At 41.7% G+C, this 22599-nt stretch overlaps 1 protein-coding gene across 2 annotated transcripts in view; it reads right to left on the reverse strand.

Annotated features, from left to right (window-relative positions):
- Window positions 1–21625, reverse strand: part of si:dkey-71h2.2 (low density lipoprotein receptor adapter protein 1) — a 38935-nt gene extending 17310 nt beyond the window's left edge. For both annotated transcript variants that reach the window (XM_068577416.1, XM_068577417.1), the window contains exons 1-3: window positions 21231–21625; window positions 3234–3376; window positions 1072–1184 (exon numbers count right to left, since the gene is read on the reverse strand). In XM_068577416.1, the coding sequence (XP_068433517.1) occupies window positions 1072–1184; window positions 3234–3376; window positions 21231–21315 (341 nt within the window). In that variant the 5' untranslated portion in view covers window positions 21316–21625. The remainder of the gene's footprint in view (window positions 1–1071; window positions 1185–3233; window positions 3377–21230) is intronic.
- Between the last annotated feature and the right edge of the window lie 974 nt (window positions 21626–22599).

A 22599-nucleotide genomic window follows, 5' to 3' on the forward strand; every position in this document is an offset into this window, starting at 1 on the left:
AGTGGGCAATTAGTCGCGGGGTATTCCTGCGTTCAGAGGTCTGTTTATGTTAATGTGTGCAGAAAAGAAAGATTTCTTTTCAGACATTATAGAAATGAAAGGGGGGGGGGGAGGAGTGAAGGGGGAGATAAGGAGAGAAGAGGAGGAGATCAAAGACGAGGCTGATTCCCCTGGCCTGTGGTCTGTTACAGCTGATAAGGTGGATCAGGAACAGATGCAGGCCGACACACACACACACACACACACACACACACACACACACACACACACACACACACACTTCTGTAAGCACAATACAACCATATGATATTTAGACCGTAATCCTCAATGACACACGGACCAGTCAATATTACAGGATGCTATCCAGAGAGAGGAAGCCAGCCAGCAAATCACACACACACACACGACCACACGACTACGTACACACAACCACACACACGGTTCACTGATTCGGGAGACTGAAAGAGGTTAGCTTTCATTGACAGAGAGAGACAGTATCAGACGACCCCCACCTGCCCTCCCATTATTGCTTTCCCGGTGAATTGATCAAACATGAGACTGAGCAGAAAAATACTGCCTGCTTTAATCCTGCAGAAGGAGTCCACGCAACGGACTGAGAGCAAAGTGACCTAGATAGAGGATATCAGTTTCTTCTCGTATCAGATGAAGCCACGTCTTTGTTTTTAGGACTCAACTTGAGGGATTATGAGCATCGTTCTGCTTAAATGATGATCCAAAAATCAATATGGAATAGGAATACTTTAGTTTATGAACCATCCATTTAATGAACCAATGTTATATTATTATTAAATAATGCACGGCCATCCCTATAAAGTCTGACACATTCTCTCACACTTCTACACAATGTTTTGTATGATGTTTCCAATAGCCCAAAATGAGGTGTAAAAGCCCACACTTACTACATTACATAAGAGCTCTGTAGAAAAGTACATGGCTTTACCTAATGATGATCTAAAAATACTTTTATAAAAAGGGAATTTGAACAAATCTTGAACAGGTCAGCCGTGCACTGAGCAGGCTTCTCTTTGAATTTAGTATGTATGTATTTACCTGTATATGGAGACGTTTTCTATGAGGTCTGCAGTCTCTGTGTCGGTCATGATGATGCCCTTCGGTGAGACCGTCAATGTGACTTTCCGAAACTTCTTAGCACCGGCCCTGGCCTGTGAACATGAAATATACAAAACACATTCACATCAAATGGAGAAAACATCTTGCCACAGAGCTACCCTGTCACTCTGACATAAATACAAGATGATCTTACTTCTGATGCAACACCAAAAACCCTCAAATGCTTCAGTGGCTGTCGAGTGAAATTAGGCAGCCTGCGTTAAGACGTCCCAGAAATGTGGGGAATTTATAAAAAAAGGTGGCAGAGCTTGGGGGAGGAAAAGCGGCAATGTGTTGCCCAGAATGAAGGCTCCACATTGCAACTCGAGGTCGGGCTGGCAGGCTCTCGCTCCCCCTGCCGCTCCGCTCCATCTGGAGTTTCAGAAAATACGGCCAAAGTGCTGAGCTCGCGGTCTGTGAGAGCGCGTTTCGACAATGACAATGACCTCCTTAACATGCAATTAGCCCAGCAAATGAAAGCAGTTTAGCTTCACGTCCAAATGATATCAGTTTAAGAATCAGTAGAGCGACTGTGAAGGGAAACACAAGGGGAAGAAGAAAGTTATTTCATTGTTATACTGCACATTTCTACATTCGCCCTGCAGAGGAACCCTTTCATTTCAGAAGGTGAAATGAAGGCCAACGGGGGAAAAGAAGTAGAGGTTGAAAGGAAGGGGGATCTTTGCTTAAACCGAAACAAGGACTTCTGAAGGACAGCAGGATCTGTACCGTGGCTAGCTGTGGGAGCCGAGATGCCCTGGAGATATTTACAAGGAGGAAGCACATTCTGCTTAAAACCACAGCACTTACAATAGGGAAAACGTACAATAGAGAGAAAGTGAACGCGGCGGCAGCTCCTTCATGTAGGAAGTGCTAACAACCACGTTTTCTTTGGTCATGTTACTCGTGTTTTCCCACAAGGCAAAAAAAAAAACAATCTGTCAGCTTGAGATACGCCAAGTTCAGCCGTTCTCTGTATACGTTTGGTCCCCTCAATCTTGTCTTATCATGCCCGAGTGAAGCATGTAGCAAATGGAAAAGTCACAAATGTATTCAGCAATCCAATTCAGGTTGATTGGTTTCCAAGGGAACAGACAGAGACAACCGAGTTGCTTTTTCCTGTCCTGGTATAAATCAATTGAATCTTAATCTGGCCATTAGGTCCGGTTCAGTCTCTAATTGAGAAGTGGGGGGTTTATGATGAGGCTGCCCGCCAGGCTTTTCTTTCTGTGGAGAAAACCTTCCAGCAGATGAGACGTTCTTATTGTTGGCAGCGCTCAGGAAAAAAGGTGTGCGTGTGTGTGTGAGCATGTAAGAGAAATGGGAAGAGGGAATACATCTGTGTTCACAAAAACATGCGGTTAGTTTTTAGGTTAGTCGGGTTAAAATGCAACAGTTTGTTCATAGTTTCCCAAACAGTACTGTGGAAACAGACAGGATTCGGAATTGATGGAGAAAACCGTGTTCAGAAATGTGGCTCAGTGTTGCTAAGTAGACATCATATCGCTGATTTGACTGCTGCACATGTGCAACCACTGATAATCCTGGATTAGCAGCTATGTGGCTGACCTTGATATAAATATGACTCGACTATAGCGACATGACAAGAGAATTACAGAAAGTCAAAAAAGGTGAAAACACCGACATTAAAAGTCATTCTGCTGGTCAATTTTATATTTAAGATTCAATATTTTCTTGTTTGTCCAAGTTATCATATCTGACCATACTGACCACAGATTGTCCTGCATCATCAGAATAAAACGCATGAAAGTCTACATTTAACAAGTATTTCATTCAGATAATATGTATTTCCGTTTGAGGCTGTAATTTCACAAAACCCCTAGAGAGTGTCTATAAAAAGCCTCGGCGTAATTGAAATCTTCAGAATGTCACTCCTGAAAGTTCACGTTGATATTGAAGACCCCGACATTGCCTACAGATTAGTATGCAACACTGTCTGCCGACATCAGAATCAGCCGTATCATGTGTACTGTATTATGTACTGAGTGTATGTAGTATAGTGTGCAAGATGCTCATGCAATATATCAATAGAACTTCCATTTTAAGGTTGTATGAGGACTTGAAGGAGACCAGTGACTCACCGTGGCAACAATTCTGCGAATGGCAGCCGAGGCCATCTCCTCTCCTTTGGGCTGGCCCACCAGAGTCATGCCCAGGTACTTCACATTGAACACCATCCCCTCCAGCAGAGTCTCCTTGGTGTCCGTCCAGTTCTCTGGCAGCTCTGGTTGGACAAAAAAAAACCACAAAGGACATAGGAAATCACGAAAATGCCCCGGTCTGGCTGAACAAGGATATATGAATAAAATACATTTCTAGTGAAATGCGCTTTACGAAATATCTGATCCAGAGAGCTGCAGAACAATTATCAGCTCAAACAGTTGGATGGATGCTAATGATAGCTGAACATATCACATAATCCACTTTGTCGTGCGACTCCGTGCATGGGATTCATATCAAGAAGTTATTTTAAAAAGGGGATTTACATGTTAGGAAAGATCACTTTGAAATAAGCTACATTTCAAAGTCAGAGCTCTGTAATATGTTTTCCAATAGACTTGTAGAAGTAGAAAACCATGTGTGCATTGGAAGATAAAAATCCAATAATTGAGTATAAACACATGGCGTATGGTGTACTTTGTCTATGAAACCATCCATACGTGATCCTGGTATTCCACACCATGCTTACATGTTCTGAATTTGATCACCTCCTATTCAACTGGCATCTGTTATCGTTCTCTTCTCGGAAACGGGCCCAACAAACCGAGTGTCATCTGCGCGAGACAGAATGGCTGCAATGTCTTGCTGTTGCCGTGACTTTCCAACAGGTAGCACAAAGCTGTCCTCGAGGCCGGGAGGCCCACGCAGAGAGCTGGAAATATCTCCCAAAGACACCTGGACACCCCACAGCGGAGCATCAGGAGACGGACAACTTACAAAACTAGACAGCCGACCACATTCTGTGATAGACCCAACGGGGCGATAAGTGAAACATGATCCACATTTTAAAGTCTTTTAACAGGAATGTCGCAGCGATAAAGACTTCCACACATCGCATGGGCGACCATCTGATAAATAGTCACATAGAACCCATGCTACGTCCCTTCTCCACAGGTGTTTCTGCTCAAACACACACAGAAATGATTGTGAAATTTAAAAAGAGAGAGAAAGAAAGATAAAAGAGACACAAACACAATGGCTGCCTAACAGTCTACTGGCACCAGATTCTCCAAATGGGCCGAGCCATCTGTCACTGGCAGGCCCCATGCAGCTGTGAAGGCGATAAGCAGAGAACACCATCCTCTAACAACGCTTCCAACAGCTCTGAATTATTAACTAATCTTCAATCATACTATGGGGGCTGCTTTAAAAAACTAGAGAGCACATTTCATGTGTTTAAATGGTATCGCTTTGACGGTGGGCAGCGTGTTTGGTTGATGACGACCCGTTTTGGATGAGAGGTGTGTGATGATGACGACGATGATGATTAAAAGTTTTGACTGTAATACTTAAAACAATTCATGGTTCGGTGCCTGGAGGTTCGCACCATTTCATGTGCTATGGATCCATCAGGGAGAAATTCATCCTTTTGTTTCCCCTCTCCACAGGAGCTCACTGGTCAGGGTCAGCTACTGAACACAGTGGGTTTCAGTTACAGCTCTGTGATTTCCGCAATGCGGAAAACGCAAAACAGAATCGTGGAAACTGATGATTAAGATGGAATCAGCTGGGAAACACGGCATATCGTATAATTTGATGTTTTTGCAGCTTCCTAAGAAAAGCCCCCGGATGAGAAGCAAATTGGCGGTCGCCTCGGTGCTCGCTGTTCAAGGACGCGAGTCGAGAGTCTCGCCGATGCATCACCTAGCGGGCTAAATATCTGACTTGTTGGGAGCTGCAGCCAATGAGAGCGCGAGCCACATGCTGGGGAGGGTGGGAGACAATATTTATGGGAAATCATTTTACTGTTGATCATTTAAAATGATTATTTAATGCTTTAAACAGTGCCAAATAAATATAATTCAATGCACTTCTACAGTATGGAATCTTTCAGTTTGACAGGTAGATATAAAAGAACACAATGGAGGTAAAATATCAAAAATAAACATGAAACACCTTGGCATCACAGGCAAGGTTTTAACCTTTCCAGATCCATAAATACAAGAGCAAAAGTGTACCAAATGGATCAAACAGTATGTATATGTGATTAACATAAGCTGCAAACACTAACAAGCTAGCAGCAGTTGGAACATCCGCCGTGTGGATTAACAACAGCAGTTTTCTCCTGAAAAAAAAAAGTTCAATGAAAGCAACCGCTGTGTTACGTGTCAGGCTGGTGCAAGGCCGCTGTGTGTGTGTGTGTGTGTGTGTGTGTGTGTGTGTGTGTGTGTGTGTGTGTGTGTGTGTGTCCCTCTGTATTTGTTTTGGTAAAGCATTGTTAGAGAAGCATGTGAAGCCATTTTGTTTGTTTTGTTTCCAGAAGTAGTATTGATTTCATTTGTTTGGCACGGCCACACCTGTTGCAGCCCCTCCCACTTTATAGATCACCTTTTTGTTAAATGTCCCTGAGTGACAATACATATTGTATGCATACATTACTCCTACTTTTTATATTTCACATTTTTTGGCTGTCACGTGTTCGAGGGTCAATGCTAGAATGGAAAGCATGGCCGTCTTAACAGTTAACAGTGCCTAAGGATGGTGGAAGAGAACTATCAATTCCAAACAATTAAAAACACACTGAAATATCACTCCTTCAGTATAGTTGGAGTCAAGTCGGCCCAAGCTGTGAGACAGCAACTCTTGGTCAAAAGATTGTATTGCATGGTTGCATCCTTAAAAATGTCACATCACTGCAATGCTGAAGCGCTACAGTCCATGTTGTGTCTTCAGCAGGCTACACACATGAATTATTAAAAGAGCTTCATGTTGATGCTGCAGGGTTTCCAATATATCATCCCCCTAAAAGAGGAGTGCCTAAATTTTTAATAAATCCTGTGTGAGTCTACAGAGGGACCGCTGATAAGAGTGACAGGCGCACAGCAGAGGGAAGCTAATTGGATTTTAACATGTTTCAGAAAATACCGAGGGGGACTGAACACCGAACAATTGAAATTTGAACTTTTATTTTTCTTTGTGCTACATTTGCCATCTGTGCGAGTGAGTGTCTAGATAATCTAATTTTTTTTTTTTTTAAAAAGAGCACAAAATAAGATTAGGGAGGGCGAGGCCACGGCGGTGCACTGATCACGTTTACATCTTTATTGAACTGATGCCTGGCAACACTTTCCCACCCAGGCTGTTGCAGCAAGTGCACTGAATCCATTATGTTCCCACAAAAGCCGCTCAGTTGGGACACGCGCTGAAGGAATCAATGCATTACAATGAAGGCACGGAGCAATTTGATGACATTTTGCTGCACTTGACCTTCAGTGTATTCACATCAAAGTTACCATGCAAGTTATAATGCCATTGCCCGGAGATGTTGAACGCTGTAAAAATATTCATTCATTGGCTACAAGTGTAGCCATTTCATACCAGCTGATCCGACTGCTGCAGCATAATCGGTACCAGAGTGCTCTGTACGCCTTCAGCTACATGCAGCGATCACCAGCTGTCTCTTTAAGCTCCACGCTTAGTAATTGAATTTATGAATTCTGCTGTGGATGAACACACTGACGGTTAATTAAAAACACAAACAGGAGCGCACAGATATGCACACAGGCACGACATGGCAAGTAAGGGCAAATGCACTGAGACACAAGCACACACGCACACACACAAACACACTTTCCTGAGGACGCCATTATTTAACTATAAATCAAATAATCTCTTTCTGTGGGTATGTTCTTTGCATATATCAACATCCACCCATGCGATCCACTTCACACTTGGCGGTACGTGCGGTGTCAAATTCGGACACTCGACATGTTCTATATCAGTGACCGTTGAATAAACAAGTGAACAGTGAGAGCATTCAGCTCAGCATTCGGCGTCGGAGGGGGCGGGTTCATGTCACTGAGGACCAAGAGTCAAGCGTGTTGTGTGCAGCGCGCAAACTGCGGTTTATAGACTGCAGCTCCCCTTTGCTGCTGGATGCTGGATTTACTTTACGCTGCGAGTGAACTCTTCTTCACTCCGCTGGAGTAAACGAGCGAGCGGCAGTTCATGACAACGCTGCAAGCAGCACTTCCGGGAGCCAAGCAATCCGCCCACACCGACTATACGCCCACCCGCTCCCAACCGGCACCCCCCCCACCTGTCAATGGCGCAAGCAGCCATACCTGAAGCTAAACCATCAGCCTGTACCCGAACTCTTAATCAGAGTTAAGAGCACAAACTGTTGGAATAAGTGTGTTCTCCAGGGTCAAAATAACAAAAGCATTTCCTGTTTACGATCTCCCTACAGGTCAGTAAAGTAGGGGATCTTTCTCACAACATCTTGCTTTGAATCCGATGGAATAAGTACAAGACCAATATGTGAGAAAGGAAACATTCAGCTTGCTTTTTAGACCCAAGTGACACCCCCATCCACATTCGCATAATATAATCCCTTTGCCTTACTGTTTTACTCATCCGATAGAACTTTGAATCTAGGACACCACCTTGACAGAGAAAATAGGCCGCACATTCAGGGAAGATGGTGAACCGAGAGGGTGTGTGTGAGTGTGTGTCTGTGTGTGGGAGGGGGGGGTGTAACTGGTTTCCTGATTCTGCCTGGAGGGGGAACCGAATAAAGCTTAGTCCTTCCTTTCAAACTCTCGCTCTTCTCACCATTTCCTTAATTCTATCCCTCTACTCACCTATCTCACCTAGTGCATCTGATTTTTCACTTCCTCTGGCTTCAATTGAACCCACACATTTAAAAAAAAATCCCCCTCTTCACATATTAGAGACTATCTTATCAGGAGGGGCGAGGGAATATTTATTAATATTTCAGATCATCAATCAGAGCTACGAGCCAGTCATCAAACACTTTTTTTTTTTTGTCAACAACAAAGATGGAGTCATGGGATCAAACCGCCAATGTTGCTAAGCAACCGCTGATTTCATCACTAACAGCCCAGCAGCAACATGGAGGTTGCACCTGCACATTACATTACCGATTATCTTGGCTAGGCATCAAAAGAAGTGTACAAAGCACATTAAAGTGCTTTGAACACAAAATGAGGTGGAATTACCTCGCTCAGTACATCAAACTCCCAACTCTGACATTTTATATTACACATCCAATGGGCGCAAAAACGAAACCTCACGCCAAGCTATTCAAAGAATTCTTCAATGTACCTCTATAAAATGTCATAAAATAGTGAAAATTACGACCATTAATATGGTTCAGATTGCACCCAGGAAGTGAAACAGTCGCAGTTTTAAAACACATGGTTAACATTGTGAAGTCAAACAAAACTACTTTGTTAGGTTTAGAGCATGGTTTGGTTGTAATAAGTACACTTATTGCATATACAAGTAAAACAGTTAACTCCTCCTTTACACACAGACTTTGTTGCTCTCATACGTCACTAAAATTCCTCCCCTTCCTTCCTTTTTTATAGCAACTCAGAAACAGTGGACTGCAAATACGAAAAAAAATGTATTAATTTACTTAATGGTGTATTCTTCAACATCACTGGTATCAAACAGGTGGAAATCATATAACCACATTGCTTTTTAGGGGGAGGCAAGAACCCAAAACCTTTGTGTGGTTTGCGCAATGAAAAGCTTTTTTTTTGGTTTGTTTCTTATACAGACGATTTGATAAAAGTCTCATAATATTATGAGTCTTTCCGCTGACAACAGCTGTCGGACGAAGACGAATGTAAGCAAAACCAATAAAATGGATGATTCCAATCCTTAAAGGGTATAAAAAGATTTTATTCGGTTTGTGTGTGTACTTGTAAACACACACAGTGAAGTCATGAAGCTTCTGTCATCAAGCTTTTATTCCATTTTTCACTGACAGGAAATATCACTGGGGTAAAATAATTCAGGTTCATGAATCAAAGAGTTTCCCCGGAGGCCCTTGAATAAATCAGTGCTGGTGTGGATCTTTCCTCATAGTCCCCTTTTCCCCCAAAACACTCTCATTAATTGCTTCACTCCAAACACCCTATCTGTTGTTATTAATAATGATGATGATAAGAGTTAGTGTATGCATGGCTGAGCAAACAGAGCTACTGCAAAGCGGGAGTTGTTCAGGATAGACCGGGAAAATGACGGAAGAAATGTGAATCTGTTGAGTAACTTGCACCATGTCAAACTGAAAATTTAGAGTATGCTTTTAATAGAAACATACATCACCAGTAGCATGAATAGCTGTAGCTATTTCACCAAAGTATGATATAAAAAGGAGACATTAACATCATCTTTACCACTTTCTAAGCTGGTGGTACGTGATTTAAAAGATAGTTTCGGGAGATTCGCGGAAATAATCAAATTTGTTTTCTTGGCAGAAGTTACATGAGACGATTGATAACGCTTTCATAACACGCTGCTAGCTTAACTGAGCAAGACCCAAAGCGGACAGAGGCAGCTAGCTTGGCTCTGTCAAAAGGGAACAAAGTTACCACCAAAGGCATGTTGTTTATATAATCTGTACAAAGTGTGAAAACAACATGTTGTGATTGTATTTAGGGTCTGGACAGAGCTAGGCTAAAGCTGTTTCTGACTTTGCTAACTGGCTGCTAGCTGTAGCTTAATATTTAGCACAAGTTACAAGCTTTTCCTTGAACTACAGCAAAGATTGGAGGTAAAATAAACGGAGCCGTGTCGTTTTTACATGAAAAGAAAATCAGCGTTCAACTGTTAAGTGTGCCCGGAAGCGTGAAAGATGCAATGTGATAAGTAAGTTATTAAACACGATAAAAACCCAATCACAATTTGATGAAAGACTTTCCTAGAATGTCTTTAATGTCTTCCTCAAGGCTTCAACCCTCCCGATGAGGAACTGTCCTCCACCGGATCTGTATATCATTATATAAACCGAATCAAACCGGTGATCTCACACAGCGGAGGCACAGACCTATCTAATTTACCCATAACACCCGTTCCTTTCTCTCCAATTTCAGACCCAGCAGCACCTTAACCCAGAGAAATAGACTTCTAAAATAATAGGACTCACACACTAACTATTTTATTCCTTAAGCTTGTATCAGCCTGTAGACAATTAAGCAACCGGTCACTTGCACTTTAGTGGATTGAATGCATTTTCTTTAAACTTCAGCATTTATCCTGTCTCATTCTGAACATGGTCAAATGGGTTATATTTGATTATGTTGTGATTTTATTGTGTACGTTATGGTATTGGTTTTATGATTTTTATCGTGGACATTTTGTTCTCATGTCTGGAGCACTGAACCGAACCAAAACCAATTTCTCTGTGGAATAATAGAATCGACCTGAATATGAAACCAGTTTATGTTTTCCTGGAAAGCAATCTCCACACATTGAACCAATGAACGCAATCCTCTATCTACACTTATTATACATCTTTATACTTTTTACCATTTTTAATTAACAGAAACTCTGTTACATGTGCATATGACATTAAAAATACCTGGAATCTTCAACTACGCCACCTGCATGGTGACCTTGAGCTACTGCACCTGGTGACTAGTATCCTTTTAGTATCTTGTTTAGTCCTGAGGGGAGTTTTCTATTATTTTACCTCCAGCGCACCACAAGCTACACCTGGAGATGTAAACTGCCTCCCTTTTGACCTAACTTCAAACAAGTATCTTTAGCTGCCTAATTTTGAAAAAACCTTAACCATAAAAGTGCTCCGTCCTCTGTTAAATAAGGGCTTTATTCAGTAAAGCTTGTGAAAAGCTATTTAAAAGCTCATTTGTCTGCGTCAGCATGAGCCAATTAATCAAACAACACTGGCAGAGGAGAGATTGCTCGTTACACAGACTGTTTACAATCTCCTGACAGTTATAGTTTATCATTGACCAAAGGGCACTACACCGATAGGCGACGTGCACCATAAATGTCCATTTAAAAGTACCTTGGATCATTTTTTATGACACGGCTGTTACTGTTTGTCCATGTCCAACATGTAAACTGCTGCTCGCTGGTAAATTAATACTTTTGAGATTTACATATTGACCTTGCCATTTTGTTGCTAGGGCAACACATTTGGTCCAAGTTGACTTCCTGTCAGCAGCTGCAAAAACAAACAGTGCAACAGGAATACAAAGGGGCCCATTTCTAATGTTTATGTTGTCAACGGTCTGGGAATGAAAAGCACCAAGGTACATATTTCTACGGAGCAACCTGTATGCATATTTCATCTGGCAGTTTTTACTTTGACATTTTCAAAACTGTTTCTATGGATATGGAATTTTAGACACTGAACCACTAAGGGAAGAATAATCTCAAATAAATTGTCATTCATGAAAAGAAAAAAGGGTCCTATCGACACCTAAATTCACTACAGTACAATTTCATGACAGAGTAAAATCATGCCAAAATAACCACATTAACAATGCAGATACTGAAGGAAATCTTTCCTCGCGGCAATTTATTCATAAAGCATAATTGCTCAAAACCGTAGAAGGATTGTTTTCATTAGCAATTCAAACAGGGCATGATTCTCTCTTTGCTGATACAGATCTTTTCCCCCTGGAGTCTGCTGGCTCCAATTTCAACATCTTCATCAACTATAAATAGCTCCCTCGACAGACATCTATTCATGGAACAATAGGTTTATATTTAATATTTTGTTTTCTAGTCAAAGGGTGTGAGCTGTGACTTGTAAAAGAAAAAGAAAATCCCAAGGATTCCCATGTCCTGATCTCAAGCTGAGTGTTAGGATAACACCACTTTGCCTGTGCATTCATTAGCTTGCCCATCCATTATCACAGCAAAGCAAAACAAGTCACCTTCAAGAGCTGCTAATCTCATTTGAGGCAGTTTATCCGAGCTCCTTTCACAGATGAGGGCTTCCCAAAGGAATCCCCTCGAATGCGGTAGATCACATCAGACCCTTCCAGCTGAGTGATGGATGCTGGTGACACAGGCAGATACCTCCGGAGTATCAAAGGTGATAAAAAGAGCAATCAATGTGAGTGTTTGAGCTGTACCATGCTGTGTAGGATATGGCCTATTTAAACTAATGTATACATACTTTCTTTATATATATATATATATATATATATATATATATATATATATATATATATATATATATATATATATATATATATATATATATATATAGTATGAATTTGCTTTAAAAAGGTGCATAATTTGAGCTACAGAGCATTTAGATTGGCTCTCACCATTGTGATTGAATAGTTGTTGGGATATTGACAAACTGACCAACAAACTGGCTTTGCCTTCATGATTGTATGTAAATTAGTAAAATGATGTTTTGTTTCTTTGACAGCGACCTGATATTCCATTTTGCCTTTAATGAGCACTGGGCTATACATCGCATCTATTTTTTTAAAACACAAAAAGGTATAAGTGCTTCAGACATTGCCTGTCAGGTCATACCCAGGGCAAAGATTGTCTGTAAATCACCCCATCATTCCCAGTGTACATTAAATCCTTATATGAATGGTATGACCGTATACTAATATAATGTAGCCAACTGCATTATTTAAATGTAAAATATAAAAATGATCAATACAAATAGTTAACTAAGGTCAGAGATTTTCAGTCATTTGCTTTATTATTCACTAAACTCAGCTGATTTGAACGACAGATCGTTCGACAACCAGTACATCAAGATAACTTCTACCGGGCTTTTTGGGCTTTGTTTTAGCCACGATAGCGTGCACACTGTGTTCCAACTCAGGAGTTCGACTCAGGACTACAAAAGGTTGTCATTTTCACTCTGACGGTACAAAGTTATATTTAGGAGTGGGTACACCTCGGCTCTCGGTGCCGAGCTCAGATGGGGACATGATGTGTCAGACATGGTGAAGCGAGTTTGAATTTTTCAGAGGAACAGAACACGAAGATGGGATTTAGCTCTCGAGCAGGTTCAGCCGAAACGCACGCACACGCACACACACACACACACACATACATACATACAGATACATCTACACAGGCATCTGCAATACTTAATCTCTCTCTCTCTCTCTCTCTCTCTCTCTCTCTCTCACACACACACATCCACAGAATGACATTAGAAAACCGGCTCAAAAAGACTCTTGCACCAGAGTGACAGCATATTCCACTTCACAGACAGCTGCCACGGAAATCACACAGAAAGAGGACTCAGGCGTTGGGACTTTACTCTGAACACTGAACAGGAAGCTGAGTGGTGCGCGTGTGTGTGTGTGTGTGTGTGTGTGTGTGTGTGTGTGTGTGTTGCAGCAGCTCTCCCAAGATAGGGTCTCTCAGTTTCCTAGTGTTGCATAATTCACTTTACTTCGGGCCAGGGAACCTTGTTGGTGCTTAAAAAACACTCCTGAGAGACTGCACAGAGCAGAATAATAATAACGATCTGCATATCGGAGTGTAAAACTGTGGTTTGATTACAGGTGTTGGTGTTTATGGAGGTGAGACAAGGAGCCATGAACTTAATCAGTGTTGAGACTGAAGGAGTGAAGGGTGCACTGAGCTGTCAATGTTAAACATGTATAGACTTAGATAGAAGAAAAACAGAAGAGTTACCATATATATATATATATATATATATATATATATATATATATATATATATATATATATATATATATATATATATATTGGTGGTTTTGACAAAATGTTATACTCACCATAACTCAAGGGTCTCGCAAAGAAAATCAATAAAGAATATGATGTGGAGCAGTTTTTAATAACATGAGGCTGATGCTTTAAAATCAATATGTGTGGAGTGCAACAGTAAAGAAAATATACTCACTGCTTCAAATATAACAGGCGCAAGCATGTATCCTGTATTCATGAGCTTTTAAGCTGAAAATGATCCTTCAATAACTCAATTTCAACTAAGAAACAACAAAATCTAAAATCAGCAGTTGTTTTTTCTGCAAGACACATTTTCAGTAACATTTGCACCGACCTTTCCAAGAAAATGAAAAACAGGCTTTAAAGATTTACCCAAACCCCCTGATAATAAAGTCAGCGCAGCACAAACACACGACATCTTGTTAGATCCTTCATACATCCTTATTCCAAAGCGTCCTGTTATCCTTAAACCACAAGGAAGAATTAAGGTGACTCTCCTCGGCACATTGGGGATTTAAGGCATTAATACAGATATGATACGTGTGCATTACAGCTCAGAAGGACTCCCACTAAGCTTTGATTAAACCCAGACAGGACAGAAAAAGAATGAGACATTATTAAATTTCAAAATACCCGAAGCGACCGCAGGATTAAAACACGAGCAGACAAGTTGGACAGGAGGAGCATCGAGTGTGGCGAAGCACTTAATGGAGCACACAACCCGGTGTCAGGTTGAAAAGCCTTGTTCTCACCTGCCCAAATAAACCGGAGCTACATTTGACTTCCTTCTTGACAACACAAACGCCCCTTTTGTAAAGGGAACCAGATTCATAAGAGGATGGGAGCGACACAGTTAACATTTGTTCGAGATAATAAACTCGCACAAAAGCCTACATGCGCGACTGTGAGATCGTACTCTTGCACCGTAGTGTTTTGAGCTAAATAAGTAACCGATGAAATGTTTACCATGTTCATCATCTAAGTTTAGCATGTTACCGTGATAATATTTTCCATTCAGCACTAAAAGCCCAACACAGCTAATAGACAAAGTGAAATGATGACCCGATGTGTGTGTGAGTGAGTGAGTGAGTGAGTGAGTGAGTGAGTGAGTGAGTGAGTGAGAGAGAGGGAGTAGGAAGCAGACAAAGTCTGTGCAGAGCTGTCTTGGAGGTAGCTGTGCTTTTGACAATAATCCAACTAATCACACTGTTGGGGGGATTTAGCTCATGCAGCTCTCTTCCGAGCAAAGTGGAGAGAGTCACAAAGGTCACGCACTCACAAAAATCTTCGCCGCTATTATTCATACAGCTAAATAAAACTGCATTTTACCATCATGTTCGCTGAGTAGTTTGGCCAACTTTCAAATGGAAAATGTCTGTGAAGAACTTTTTGAAGGGAAAAATGTTGATTAAATCAATTTAAGACTAATGAGTTTGATTATGTCAGGATAATTGGGAGCTTTTAGAGTCATGCATTCTCAGGACCTTGAGGAATACAAACTGGGTTTGAATAACTTCAATCTTCAATGATAACCTGTTTAATTGATTTTCCATTTCAAAGCCCGTTCCATATAATCCCATTAGCAGGCCTTCATCATGTGATCTATCCTCAGTCTGTGACTAGTGAGACTGATGAGTGTGCAAAGCATGAATTATGCAGCGTATAGGTGGGAAATCTGCTCAGTTAAATCATCATCCGATACACTGAAGCTCAGCTAAGAGCACATTTGACTTAACTGGTCTGATAAATGACTGAATGTATAGATCCCATAGTGACTGCAAGACAGAATAACTGAGTGTTTCTCTCTTAAGCTGGACCAGCAGGTTATTAAAGCAGCTCAGTTATTATCTTATTACCTTTTTGTCTTCAATGTGGTTGATGTTACATCTTCCACTGCGACGAATATAGCCAAGACTTCCAATTAGTCGCATGGAATATTCTGCAACGCCACTTCAAAATGGAAAGAAGAAGCTACTCTTTGTGAATTCATTCTTGCTTTTTGTTTCTTATTCTCGTCTACTTGTCTGCTCTCGGTACATGTTGTGTGTCTAACTGTAAGCAGGGCATTGCTGAAAAAGGTCATGTACTGTATGTAAAGTTAACCTTTCCTGTAGACATGTGAAATAAATTCAGGACATAGCCAGGGAAAGCATAGCATTCAGGCTATGCAGCAACGAGGACAAAGATGTTTAATAAAATCTGCAACTATTTGGATAATTGCCTCGTCGGTCGTAGAAGTCATTTCCAAAAGTAGAAATAAAAAATAAACACAAAACGTTATCTGTGGTTTCGGATAAAACCTAATTTCATTCAGCAGTATTCTGTTGGTCGGACGAAACGACGCAATAAAACAAGTGACTGCGGTGGCGGGGGCGGGGTTATGCTCAGCTGCAGAGGGGAGTGGGGGAGTGGCTTAGGAAGAGGCCTAATTGGCCTCTCTTCCCTATATTAACCTCGGTAGGGATGGCGCAGCGAGAGAGCAGAGCGGGAGTCTGCCGGAGCGTGCAGGTCACAATATAACGATGCCTTTTAGTGCGCTCGTGTCACTGGTGCTGGAGGGGGAAACTCGAGAAGGTGAAAGGAGCCCATTGCAGTCACTTTGGACGTACTTCTGACGTTATATCAATTAATTGAAACAAAAATAATTGTCAGGTAAATCCATAATGAAAATAATGGTTAGTTGCAGCTCTATTAGCAACACACACACAAATGTATGTAGTGTGGTGGCAGTGCTCGGGGAAACTGAGAAAATGTATATCACTGACAAAAACAGATTTGGGGCAGATAAAAACTAAGGTGTATGTGGGGGTGGGGTATGTTTTCTGTGACTTAGTCCCTATTTAAATTAGTTTCCCTGTCTCCACATTTGGTACTCAAATAAGCATTGATAGCTCTTTAATCTGCATCAGAACACCAATCACCTCACATTAAATTAAAAGCAAAGGCAACCGCTGTAATGTACTCCACATTGGCCACAACATCCATCCCTCTCATGCCTACTGTATTGCTGACATCCCCTGTATCATTATCCTGTACATTCCCACCATTCCCTCCCATTGCTTCTACTCTCTATCTCTCTCTCTTCCTCACTGGTGTGTCTCTAACTCGAGGGTTATGGAGTCTTAACGAGCCATTGAGAGATAATTGCTCCTCGAGGGTCAGCGCTAACTGACACCGCTGACTCCTGCGTGTCTTTCAGTCAAGCCCGTCAGCTCTAATAGAACTGCAGGCTGTACTCGCTGCCGGAGTTTCCAACCAGTCGAAGTTGAGTCCACTTCTTATCAGATCAAGCTCTTCTCTGGACTGCACAGCAATGCAAACTGCGCATTCTGACATTTTTCCTCTCCGCTATAAAACACACTTGAAGTGTGTATTTGAAAACAGTTTTTGTTATTCTTCTCTTTTTGATATTAACACAGCCATGCAGCAGAAGCAAGCTTTGATAGTTACACCACTAAAAGAAATAATCCGAGACAGCCTGACTGGATTCAACTTGGTCCGCCCCACAGCCTCACAATTTTAAACTGATGCAGCTTGTACAGCACGGACATCCTTGGTGCCAAGGGCAAATGTGTGCGTGTGTGTGTGTGTGTGTGTCCTGAGATAGAGAAAGGTCTGCACTGCTGTTACATGATGTGATCTTAAGGGAAGGCTTGTACTCCGGGCACATGCTGTGTCCTCTTCTCTCCTGCCAGTGGCTTTGACCTCAACAGATGACAACGGACGACCACGAGGGGTGATGGGGAAGTGCGCTACGTGTCAGCTTTTTGTTGGCGAAAGAACTGAAGACTGGCTTCATGCATGTCCAGAAATAGATCTTTTATTGTTGGTGAGGTGGATGGGAAATTAAATTATTTAGCATGTTATCCTTTTTACTTGTTAAAAAAAAGCATAAAAAGCCTCTTTATGTGGCTAGTTGGTGAGGTTGGATGGATACAGAAGAAGAGATTTGGGTGTAATAGTTCTCACAGGTGATAATGATTTGTCAGACTTGCACGCTGTCAGCAGAATGTGGTATTTAAGACAGGCAATACGTAATGTTGCTGACCTTACCTTCTATGTATGTTAAAGCAATGGCTTTTGGTCATTTAGACATGTGGCGTTACATAAATAATCATAGCTTTCCACAGAGAGAGACAATGCTTGTATACTATTTTGTCACCTACTGCAGAAGAGAAAAAGCTGTGACTGTGCAGGAAGAAAAGTGTTTTGTTTAAATTACAGGCTTCATCAGCGTTGCATTTCAAAAGTTACTTTCCTGTTCATGCCTTGAATCAAGACCGTTGTGTGCGTGTGTGACAGACACTCATCTCAATATAGTTTCTCAGCAATAGCACCAACGTATTTAACAGCACATCCCGTTGCCTATTTCATGATGTCCGAGAGAACCGACAGCAACAACAATATGTTAAGTTGGGACTTTTGATAGCCACTCAGTCACATGATGTGACGCTGGCTGGCTATTCATGCCGTCGCAGAATGAAAAACTAAATGGGAGGGAGTGCCGATCTAATCATTATTGTGGAGGACAACTCATTTGTTCTTAAGACTCAACAACATAACATTGACTCATTAGCAGTGTTTTCCAATTCATCAACCCACTTTTTGTTTCTTCTTTGTGCATAAGGACTGATAGTTAAGGGATGGTCTCATTAAACTGGCAAACAAGATTTGCATGTATTACCTTGCTGCTGCAGCTTTTAAGTTGACCTCACTACATTGCATTCAGTCTTGTGCTGTAAGTATCGGATGCGTTACTTGGCCCGACAATCATGAAATCGTTATCATGGCTTTAAAACGTAACGCACGCCGACGCTCATTCAGATATTAGACATGAGGCCTAATGGGGTGCGTGTTGGAAAGGGGTTTGGGAGACACATCTGTCAAGGGGACGTTTGACCTTACATTGGTGTCAGCAGAAAGGTCGAGCCGCAACCAAATGAATCACAACGGTATAATTAGCTTGTTCTATGACTTTGGAGGGACGCTTCCCCCTCCTAAAAATACAACACCCGAGTCATCATCATCCTCCTATCTAGTGCTTCTGTCTCAACTCACCTTCACACTACAGTGTCACAATGAAGCACCTACTGTATACTAATGCTTTACCACGTGAACTTTCAACAGAAAGTCAAAAGTCCGTGATGGCAGTTAAAATATATTGTGGTATTAATTTTCTATCATTCGACCAAGCGGGTCCATTATGTCTCTACATCATTGCTCTATAAAATAACTTGGCAAAGCGCAGTTACTGCCAGAATTGTCTATTTTCATTGAATTATTTAACTAAGGTGAACGCTCCTCCCGTCCACAGACACATGCAGGACACAAATAATTCATCTCTTCTTTTTTTTTTCTGCAACTTTAATCACACCTAATTTGCCTGAATGTGCCAAGCAGCTGCAATGTTTCCTCATTTGCATTCCGACAGGCAGCTTTGACGCATCGCCACACGCCGGCATACAGACGCTGTCCTCTCTCCAAATGTCCTGCAAAGTAGCTCGTGGACATCAGCAGTCACCCTGTCTGTCTGTGAGTGCCATGTTCACATTGTTCCAGCCTGATTCCTCTGGTGAATTCATCTCAAGACTCAACCTGGTGCTGAAATACAGCTGGAATGTGCTCCGACAACATCGTTCGGTCTTTTCTTCTGTCACTCTTTCTCTGACAAAAACAACAATAAAAGAAAAGCACAATGCAGAGGCGCCTCCCAATAATGTGACACCGACAATGGCTTTTCAGTATCAGATGTTGATGGTTTGTTTGCCAGCTCTTGTCATCATAAATTCGCCATGGGAATGAGAAATATAGTGGTGTTGGGGGAAATAACAACTCCCATCCACCGATGTTTGTACAAAACCAAGATCAGAAGGTTTAGTCCAATAGCCATCAGCATCCAACATCTTAAACATGTAAGACAACCTCATTAAAGCCCACATCCAATGAGACAACTTTGAAATCCCAAGCTTAACACCAAACATTCAATAATGAATGTACAACATAGAGAGTACAGACACCAAGCACATCTTCCTGGTTGTGAAATTAATCAGCCACATTTAATTAAAGCTGGCATGGGCTGTCGATTATTCACAACGCATGAATCCACGATAAGGAGAAGACGAAGAAGAAGAGGAAAAAAAAGCAACAGCATGCTAGCATTTATGGCAGCGAGAAGCTCACAGGCGTTGTAGCCGCAGGGAGGGAGCATTCAAGACAACACTTCACACATCGGAGAGACAGCAGGGCTGCAGGCCGCTCGCTCTGCGCTCACCAATGGTGTGAAGAGGATTGTTGCTCTGACCCTTCACTCAGAAACCTCGTGCACTTCACACTGTCGTAGCGGAGGTGCAACCCTGGACGTGAACACTTTCTGAATCATTTGGAAACGTATTGTTTTGCTACATGTGAAGGGTTTTGTGTTTGTAAGTGGCACCTGGTGAATGGATTCATTGGTGTGTGTTAGGGAGATAAATAAGCAACCCAACAATGCCCAACAACCCAACAACCAGACAATTGCTGTAGACTCAAGTCCGGATTACATTCCTCAAATGTATTCAGTACAGAGTCTGAAACTCTAATTTATCTATTGTTGTAGTATTCAATTGTACAAATTGCCTGATTATTAGCGTGTATGTTATACACGCTAATAATCAGACAATTTGTACCCTGTATATAGTATATATATGAAACAATAAAATACAATATATAATTGTAGGGCTGCTACAAAAGATCATTTTAATTAGAAAATGTATCTGTAATTTATGTAATTGGTGATTTATTGCATTCTCTATGACATGTGAAAAAAAAAGAGAATATCACAAGTTCTAAAATGATGCGTTCAAATGTCTTGCTTTGTTCGACCAAAAGATCCAAACCCTGGAAATAATCCAAAAAAAAATGTAAAACATAAAGCTACTTTCAAAACAAAAAAAATAGTAAGCAATTTTAGCTCGATTAAACAGAACAACTGATCAAATCAACTTGTGTGTTTGTGGATCGACCACGGCCTCGACTTACTCGACTATTCATCACAGTTCCGGTGTCGGTTCGAACGAGCTGTTTTTAATTCATGCTACAGCTAGCCCCGCGGTGTCTTTCGGGGGGTCGAGGACAGTTGCCAGTGGGACTATATAACCAGAAGGAAGTAAAGCAATTACCACTGAACTACACAACAGTGACCGAGCAGCTTCCCGCACTACAGTACACACAGCGCCGCAAATGACAACAAGACACACAAAAGCTCTCCAGTCCCGGAAACACAACAGTCCATTAGCCAGAGGCACACATTGTCCTTCTCTTTTGGTACATTTTACTGCCCCTTCACAACATTGTACCAAATACAAACATCAGCACACACACACACACACACACACGCGCGCGCGCGCAGCTTGACTCACTTTCGTGCTTGGAAGTTCCCCATGTGTGCCGCGGGACTCCGGGGCTCTTGATAATCGCTCTGCCGGCGGATTTCAGGGCATCCATCCCGAAGGTGTGTCTGATCTCCCGGCAGGTGGATTCCCCAGTCTCCGAGTCCGGACCACGAGGGGGGAAAAGAGGAGGGGGGGGGGGGAGGTACAATACAGCAGGCTGGGAGGGATGCGCCAATGAGGGGAGAGAAAGAAAAGAAGAAGAAGAAGAAGAAAAAAGGCAAAGAGACAGCAGGCTGATAGAAGTTCCCACCCTGAATCGCTCTGGTTGTCTCCCTCCTCACAGAGACTCTGGCGACCAGCTGAGCGCGCGCACCTCCTGCACCGTCTCCAAAGTTAAGGGCGTGTCCCGCCAACCTTCACCAGCTGACGGTCCGAAGTGCTCCAGACTGAAGGCGCGTCCTTGAGAAAAGATAGCCGTGTGATGCTGTTGCAGTGTGACGGACTCATACTAATGAGTTCATGGCTAATGAGCTTACTGTTGCACTTTTTGTTGTTGTCTCAAAAGGAGACTTTCTGAGGTTTATGGATGCGCTGTTATGCATCACACGCCTTGCAACGTGTGTTATTAAGAAACAATGCGCTGTTTTCATTCGCGATAGAACTCTAAATATTGGATTAATTCATGATGGACTGTGTCAAATGTATCCCATTCTTCACCTCTTTAAGGCTGCGTTTCATAAATGTAATTTTCTAAAAACAATGTTTGAATAACACGATTTATTTTGGGCACAAATGATGAACTGGAAAGTATAAAACTATGGTTCTTTTTAGGCAGAGGGGGGCTTGAATATTTGTTTGTATGTTGGCGCCCTCTTTTGACTACAACCAGTTATCACAGCGTGGTTGTCGCCCATCTATAGCATTGTAACTATTTGGGGATGTCAGTAGCACTATGGTAGGTTATTGTTCAACAAAAATAAACTATGAATTGATTCTTGAATCATCTGTTTAAAAAAATGCTAATCATGGGCACCCTGGTAACCTGAGACAATGTTTCCAAGAGATGAATCTGAGTAGTCACAAGATGATTACCAGGAGAGGAAAGCAGGGAAAAAGACACATTTCAGCTGCACAAAATGATTTTAGATTTTCTTTGAATATTCAAATAGCACAAAGTGAATCTAGAATTACAGACCATCCTGCTGTATTCCACTGCCAACCAGTCAAATTGCAGTGTGAAATTGTCCTAATTTGCATATTTCATTATTGAATTACGGCCAACATTTTTTTTTAAAATAAATTCCTATCAGTTCATTCTCAGGTGCAAGTGGCGTTTGTGCTAAATTTAGAAGTAATTCCTTCAACGTGTTCCTGAGACAGTGGCTTTGAACTTTAA

This window comes from Clinocottus analis, unplaced genomic scaffold, assembly GCF_023055335.1.
Source record: "Clinocottus analis isolate CAN_PGR_092001 unplaced genomic scaffold, fCliAna1.0.p SCAF_15, whole genome shotgun sequence".
NCBI lineage: Eukaryota > Metazoa > Chordata > Actinopteri > Perciformes > Cottidae > Clinocottus > Clinocottus analis.